This window comes from Elaeis guineensis, chromosome 9, assembly GCF_000442705.2.
Source record: "Elaeis guineensis isolate ETL-2024a chromosome 9, EG11, whole genome shotgun sequence".
Lineage (NCBI taxonomy): Eukaryota > Viridiplantae > Streptophyta > Magnoliopsida > Arecales > Arecaceae > Elaeis > Elaeis guineensis.
Window position 1 is genome coordinate 93,041,843 of NC_026001.2, and position 7,949 is coordinate 93,049,791.

Genomic DNA, 7,949 nt, shown 5'->3' on the forward strand with positions numbered 1-7,949 from the left:
ATATTTATTTTTCAAAGAGATAAGATAAAATAAATACCATGAGAGAGCTGGTATTTGATAAATTTTTGAATAGTGATAATCCATACTTAATAAAAATATCCCAGTAAAACTGCATATGTAATTATTGAATTTGTTTTCATATTTTTTCAAATTCATTTAATAAAGAGCTTTTATAAAAAAATTAAGATGGAGATGGCATTATACAAAAGGCTATATGATGATATTCATTATATAAAAATTAATTAGAGATGATAGTGTTATCTTAATATTAAAAAAATATTTTATGTTGAAGGGTATACTTATAAATTTGATCATATTCCTATATAATTTTACCTCGAATCAAACATAATAATCTTTTTCTAGCGTCATTTTCCTAAATAATTTTTTCATCAACTAAATATAGTAAAAATTTTCCTTCATAATTATTTTTTAAATAAATAATTCTCAAAAATTATCAGATTATCTCATAATCTGACATATCCTAACCAAATGGATCCTTAGCTGATAGAGAAAGAGGATAAAAAATCCATCCAACTCAACAAAAAATATATATGTATAGTACATATGTATGTGTGTATGTATGTAGACACACATGTGAGGGCATGATTTATATCCAATCTAATTTTTCTCGTATCGATCACCACCAATTTGTATGTGAGAATAGATTAAATAAGAATAAGATTAGTATATATATGAGAAAAAAAAATCTATTCTATTCTATTATATAATGCCAACCTTCTTAGCATCCATATCTAAGGCATGTCCGACCATCCACTTTTTCGGACCTGCCTTCTCCGCTCCATGTTTCTATTACATTTTCGCTCCAGGTTTCTATCCATCCTAATAAACCAACATAGTTAAGTTAACTATTCCATTCAAGGCCTTCTTTTGATGTACGTTATTCATATTAGTTTTTTATTTTATTGAAATTAGAAAAGTATATGTTTTGCAAGCTCATGATGATAATAATAATAACAATAATTATAGCGGGAGTGCAATAGTAATAATAATAATATTAGTATTAATAATAAAATAATGATGGTGATGATGATGATAATAATAATAATGAAAATAATAATAATAATAATAATAATAATAATAATAATAACAATAATAATAATAATAAATAATAATAATAATAATAATAATAATAATAATAATAATAATAATAATAATATGATGATGATATTGATAATGATGACTATGATGATGTTGATAGTTGGAAAAGGAGAGTACGATTTTTGAGTCTCACTAGGACTTGTCCTCTGACATAGCAGTGAAGCCAAAATCCCAATATTATCCGCCTTGGCTTTCATTGCTAAGCCAATCAAGAGATTCATCCAAAGCCCTCAATCTTATCTCTTGGACAACACCTCCTCTCCCAAGATAATAGTCAACTCAATACCTAGCTAGGTTGTAACAAGCATGAGCATCACTCGACTTCACTCGTCCTGTCACCCACAGCTCTTTTCTGGAAACTCCTTGGAGAACTATTTCGAGTATCACTTCTCCACCTTATATTCATAGTACTGTCAGAACTATATGTGCCCTATTTAAGTGGTATATGTGGCCACATTTTGCATCCTTCATTAGCACCATGATGCCATATGTTATCTTCAAAGCTCTACCTGGTGCTAAATACCCACCGCTACAACAAGTTAATGGTGCATGTGCCAAAGAGGGGAGTGCAGGAATGCCCTTCAAGGGCTACTTGGTTCTTTTCCTTCTACCTCATTTTTCTAGCTCATCCTTACACAATGTACATGATTTATAGCATCCGCAAGTGATGTGGAGATCCATGCTGCATATCTTTTGTTTATGGGTCTCACGTGGAAGGAAGCAAAAAAGATGGATTTCATTTCTTTATAATTCATATTATTTCTAAAAAACTATTAGAAAAAAAAACCTAGATGGGCTAAAAGCCAAGATTCTGGTTCCTAAGTTTTCTAGAGGGACAAGAGTTAATATAAAATTTATGAATATATTTTAACTGAAAAAGTAACTTTAACTAAAGCAGGCTTCTGTGCACAAATTTTAAGTAGTGTAAGCCTAGATCAAAAGCTAAATCTGAACTTTATATGGTATCATGATTCACATACTTTGGGTTCTTTTAATATTAAACCGAGACTTATAATCAATTCCAATATGCGATCATATTCTATCTTTGCTTCTTTGTCTAAATGATATATATGAATAATATACATGGCATATAAAGATATAGTATCTAATTAATTTTATAATACTTGTATCTACATTCAGTTCATCAGTTTATGCGAGCTACACCGAGTTGCCATCAATATGATACATCTAAAATATCAACCCTCATTAATTATATCGATTGAGATAAATTGATGTCTTCATAAACATTCAATAATAAAACTCTATATTGAGAATATTTTCTAATATTTATTATTTTGAATAATTTTCTAGGATAATAACTTATTAAGAAATTATTTAATCAAGGTTGATATATATTGGCCAAAATATAGATAGATGGATAAATAAACTGACGAATATGTTATGCTTCATTCGAATGGATCTAAAAGTAAATTCGGTCGCTATTAGAGCCATCCAATCCTAGACCAATTCTCAAGTAATGGGAGTCTTGATCAACAAGTTAACAAAAATAATTAGGAATAAAAAGAAAGAATTAATAGCCACCTATACACTTTTCCCTTTTCTCTCCATTATAGTAGTGTCATTTTTTTAAAAAGGTACTTTAGTTGTTGGAACAACAGTGCTACATTTCAAAAAAAAAAAAAAAAAACCACTAATTGTTGGAACCTATGTCTTGAATATTTCTCTGATATTTCTATTTATCATCATATACTAAGTGTTTATCCATGAGCATTTATATTTATTGATAAGAGGTTTAGTATTTATTCTTCAGGTATTTTTATTTATTTTTGGAAGAGAGTGCATGAAGGTAATGAACACCTTGTAGGTTTTTGCTTATTCTTTATTATTTAGATTTTTTAATCTCTTTTTGTTGGGAAAAATAGGTTTCTATTTATCTATGATCATTTTGTAATTACTCTTAAAAATTAATGAAGTGTATTCTTGTAATTAATGAAGTGGCATGTTTTTAGGGGACAGTGGAGATTTTACACTCTGATCTTCTCTCTCTATTATAGTGTCATATTTCAAAAAAAAAAAAAAAAAAAATCCCTACAGCGCATTTCATCTCATTAATACTTTCTTTTTTCTTGAACATGTTCTTGACCTTTTTGGGATTGGTCTAGGGTCGGACTGGCTCCGAAACCGACTAGAATTTTTTTTGGATTCAGTATGTCCGCGTGGAGCGGGAGAAGCGGTCCCTCACGCCGGCCTTGCCGCCAAGAAAACCGGCAGCGGTCCGACCAACCCACGCCTCACATGTGGGAGCCAAGCAGTTTTCCCACGTGGGAATACACACTCTCTCGAGGCGACGGACTCGCACTAAAAAAATTCACCCCTCCCAAAAATTAAAAGAATAAAAAACCAACCATGATATCTCCATTCCCCAAATTCAACAACCCACTCCTTCACGTGTGACCCTCCAACTCTCCAGGTGAAGCCCGGACCTGGATCAACAGAAAAAAAAAAAACAAAAGAAAGGTACAAATATCAAATCACTAAGGGCTAGCTAAAAGTTACCACATGAACTCCGGTTTTTGACGGCCCTGGCAGCTAATCATTGAGGGGCACAACGACGTAAAAAGAGGGTGGTTTTAAATTTTAAACGGCTTGAAAGAGTTGGGCCTGGGTTGCCAACCCGATCCTCTCCTTTTTTTTTTTTTTAGTCTCCTTGCTCCCTTTTTCTCGTACTCCTTCCCGGTTTCTTTCTCTGGTGTGTGTATATATATATATCTATATATATATATATAAAGGAATTGGAGTTCTCTCTTGTTTGAGGGTTTCATGGGGAGTTCTGTAGCTATGGAGGTAGATGATGATGAGTATGCTCAGCTTATTAGGAGGATGAATCCCCCAAGGTATGAGATTCCTCTGCTTGTCTTTCTTTCTGCCCTTCTACTGCTTAGAAATTGGTTCTTAATTGCCTTGGCGTGTGTTTTCGCACGGGTTTAATGGTTTTTTTTTCCAGGGTTTTGGGGCTTAGTTTGTGCTTGTGTTTAGTTGGGAATAGTTTTAGCTCTCCCCTGTTTGTTTTATTTTTCAATTTTCGTTCTTGTTTGATTTTGGTGTGTTTTGTTTGGATTTGATGCTTGCTTCGAAGGGTTGTAGTCTTGGTTTTTTGGGCTTTGAAGGTTGGGTTGGGGCTTGTTCTGTTTGTGTTTATTAGAATCAGTTTTTGTACAGCTTTTTTTCCTTCTCTGATTGTTCTTGTTTGGTTTTGGTGTGTTTTATTTGGATTTATGTGTTACTTTTGAGGGGGAGGGATTGAGCTGTTTCTGGTTAGTAGGATGAGAAGTTGTGGCTCTTACCTGTTCTCTCCTTTATTTTTTCTTTTAATTATGTTATTGTTTGAGTTGCGTATGCTTTGTTTGGGTTTTTTTCATGGATTTTTTGTGCCTTTAGGGCTGGAATTAGGTTGTTTAGAGTTTGTGGTGATTATGAACAGTTTAAGCTCTTCCCTGTTCTTGTTGCCCCAGTATTTGGTTTAGTTCTTATTTGGTCTTAGTGTTTTTTTTTTTTTTTTTTTTGTGAATTTGTAGGTTGTTTCCAAGTATTATTTTGGCTTCCACAGTTGTCTCTCTCTCTCGTCTTTTCTGGGTCTTCTATTGACTTTGTACTCCCCTAGATACTGTAGCTTCCCTTTGGCATGGGTTCCTTTTAGGTTCTGTAGTTCTCTTCCTTGGTGCTTTTATCCCCCTTTCCCTTTCTTTTTTTTTTTTTTGGGGACTCTATGGGTACTTGTTCTGTGTATTGCTTCTAAATTATACCTACTGCTTTTTCTGCAGGGTTGTAATAGACAATGGTTCTTGTGATAATGCGACTGTTATTCGGGTAAGGTTGACTTTTTTCTCCTGTGTTTAAGCCATCATCCTCCACTAAGTTCGCTCTATCCATATTTGTGGAGGTCTTACTTGTTGTATGTTTTCTTATTGTCTTTATCTTCTGTATCATAGGTGCATAGCTTTAACAAGCATGGAATTCTCCTAGAAGTAGTCCAAGTCCTCACTGATCTGAACCTTATCATCACCAAAGCTTACATATCCTCAGATGGGAGTTGGTTCATGGATGGTAAGGCTTGGTACTAGATCCAATCTAGATGATAAAAGAAACAAACAAAAAAAAAAAAAAGTCCTTTGACTTATCTATGCTGAAATTTACTCACTAAATTTTCTTATGGTTTTAGTCTTTAATGTGACCGATCGAGATGGGAATAAAGTTTGGGACAAAGAGATCATCTCCTACATACAAACAGTAAGCTTGAGCTATATCTGAGATTTAGGAATTGAAGGACTTCTAATTCTTCAAACACTTGAAATAATTTTGTGTTAAAGACTTTCGATGCCTAGATCTAGTTCACTCCTTATATTTTACTTCCTCATAGATTTAAGTATAGGATCAAATGGCAATCAGCTAATTATCTAGTTTTGGTTTGAATTGTTCTGCAGTCCCTGGAATCAGATGCTTGCTTCTTCCCCACACTCAGGAATTCGGTCGGCGTAATGCCCTCCAAAGATCACACATCAATTGAGCTAACAGGCACAGATAGGCCTGGCCTACTTTCTGAAATATGTGCTGTGCTCACAGACTTGAATTGCAATGTGGTGAAAGCTGAGGTCTGGACTCACAACACCAGAGCTGCAGCAGTGGTTCATGTCACCGATAAGTCCACAAGGGATGCAATTGAGGACCCTTTGAGGCTCTCCACAATCAAGGAGCTCCTCTGCAATGTTCTAAAAGGGAACAACACTTCGAGAACTGCGAAGATGACGGTCTCGGCAGGACTCACCCACACAGAGAGGAGGCTGCATCAGATGATGTTCGACGATCGGGACTATGAAAGAATCGACATGTCTTGGGAGGGAGATGAGAAATCTAGGCCTCAAGTTGCAACAATGGATTGCTCTGAGAAGGATTACACCATAGTTATTTTGAGGTCTAAGGACCGGCCCAAGCTCTTGTTCGACACTGTTTGTACTCTTACAGACATGCAGTATGTTGTGTTCCATGGAACAGTCCACACAGGAAGTGCAGAAGCTTATCAGGTGAGACAAATTGAGTTGCTGACGCTCATTATTGATATAGTTTTGTTGTTTTAAATATTTGTCCATGCAGCTTCTCTCAAGGTTTTGATTTTGCTTGACTGCAGGAATACTACATAAGGCATGTTGATGGGCTTCCCATAAGCTCAGAGGCTGAAAGACAGCGCGTGATTCAGTGCCTTGAAGCAGCTATTGAGAGAAGAGCATCAGAGGTATAATTCACTTCAAGCCATGATGAAACATGCACAATGCTTTCATTTCGTTTTCTAAAGTTTAATCTCTGGATCTTTGCAGGGGTTGGAATTGGAATTGAGGACAGAGGACAGGGTGGGTCTTCTCTCAGATATTACTAGGATATTCCGAGAGAATGGCCTGCGCATAAGGAGAGCGGATATATCGACGATTAGGGGCAAAGCAGTGGACACTTTCTGCCTTTCTGAGATGTCAGGCAACCCTGTGGAAGCCAAGACCATCGATTCATTGCGTAGGCAAATTGGTCCGACAAGTTTGAAGGTGAAGCAGAATCCCTTGCCTCCTCCTAAACCTCCCGAGGCAGCAAGCACCACCGGATCCCTCCTTGGAAATTTCTTCAAGGTCTGTTCATTTCAGAGCTTCAGGTTGATTAGATCCTATTCATGAACTTGTTTCACACTCATCAAAAATGATCTAGATGCAAAAATGAATTTACATGTATAGCCGACACTACAAAAATAACCATAGCACCACTCTGTAAATAGCTACACCTTCAAATTATTAGACTTTGGATTCCAACTATGGACAAAATTGTATAGGAATGTGGCCTTCATCCTTTAGTTCTTAATTACACACACATACTTGTAAATAGATATTACTTGGTCTGTAATCGGATTGGGATGTACTCAATTCTTCCCCCTCAGAAGAAAAGGAAAAAAAAACAAAGAGGAGTGATATTACCTGGCTTGTAAATGGAATATACATTTGTTACTATAACATGGAATCAATATATTATTTGTTTGTGTACTTGTATGCTGTTTTATTTCTTTCACTAAGTTCAGTTATGCCTCTGTGGGATGGAATAATTGGGTGCAGATGATGCTTGGACTTCTTTGCTGCCGTTCTAACCATTAAACAAGGGAAGATAAATTTATTGGTGTTGGAGGGATCAGGTTTCTCCAAACTATAGCTCTAACTGATCAAGGAATAATTTAGACTGAGAACAAGGGGCAAGTAATAAGAGCTTATGAGAATGGTGATGTATGGATTCTAGTTGGTGTGACCAGGCTACACACCCTCTTTTAAGAGTGCTTTTTAGTTTTTTCTCGACTTGTGAGTGTCATCCTTGTGAGGGTGACCATGCTAATCTTCTCTGTATTGTTCCAATTTTATCATATGTCTCTAAGGAGACGAGTGTATTTTGGTTTATGAAGCTTTTAAGACTGGTTGATGGTGCATTAGGAAGTGATCATACATTGCATTTATCCTGCAGTGGAAATATAATTCTCTTCACTCTTAGCTCAACTGGTTGATAAGCATCTCTGTGAACTTAAAAAGGTAGGGACAGTGTGACTGTATTCACCCATCAAGAAAGGCAAACAATTAGAACCTCGCTTCATCTTAAAGACTAAATCATCTGAACTCGAGTGGGCTCTTACTAAATAATCATGCTTGCAAGCTTGATGTCATCCAATTTTTATACCTGCAAAGCCATTTCTCATCATTAGTTCACTTTTCCTTTCATGTTCATTGAAAATTCAAAGCCTTGGATTTTTTCTTCTGCCGTCTACTTTCCGCTACCGATATCAAATCAACATTCAT

At 35.6% G+C, this 7,949-nt stretch overlaps 1 protein-coding gene and 1 non-coding gene across 3 annotated transcripts; one reads left to right on the plus strand and one right to left on the minus strand.

The window, feature by feature from the left end:
* The first annotated feature begins 3,774 nt into the window (after positions 1-3,774).
* LOC105051016 (ACT domain-containing protein ACR6) lies at positions 3,775-7,436 on the plus strand. 2 transcript variants are annotated; one of them, XM_010931268.4, is made up of 8 exons: positions 3,775-3,974; positions 4,902-4,947; positions 5,070-5,184; positions 5,300-5,367; positions 5,562-6,158; positions 6,263-6,367; positions 6,450-6,749; positions 7,224-7,436. In XM_010931268.4, the coding sequence occupies exons 1-8, from the start codon at positions 3,901-3,903 to the stop codon at positions 7,260-7,262; spliced, it is 1,344 nt and encodes a 447-aa protein (XP_010929570.1). In that variant the 5' UTR covers positions 3,775-3,900; the 3' UTR covers positions 7,263-7,436. The 2 variants fall into 2 exon arrangements, with proteins under 2 accessions (XP_010929570.1, XP_010929569.1); XM_010931267.4 differs by lacking the exon at positions 7,224-7,436 and having other exon boundaries at positions 3,776-3,974; positions 6,450-7,154.
* LOC114914551 (U6 spliceosomal RNA) lies at positions 7,432-7,539 on the minus strand. The gene has a single exon (XR_003801896.1). It is a non-coding gene; the product is annotated as a U6 spliceosomal RNA (small nuclear RNA).
* Between the last annotated feature and the right edge of the window lie 410 nt (positions 7,540-7,949).

What these genes read in the sequence shown, in the direction of transcription:
- LOC105051016 (XM_010931267.4), top strand. Translation starts at nt 3,901, where the DNA reads ATGGGGAGTTCTGTAGCTATGGAGGTAGATGATGATGAGTATGCTCAG. An exon ending in AGGAGGATGAATCCCCCAAG is followed by an intron (nt 3,975 to 4,901) that starts GTATGAGATTCC and finishes CTTTTTCTGCAG; the next exon opens with GGTTGTAATAGACAATGGTT. An exon ending in TGGGAGTTGGTTCATGGATG is followed by an intron (nt 5,185 to 5,299) that starts GTAAGGCTTGGT and finishes TTATGGTTTTAG; the next exon opens with TCTTTAATGTGACCGATCGA.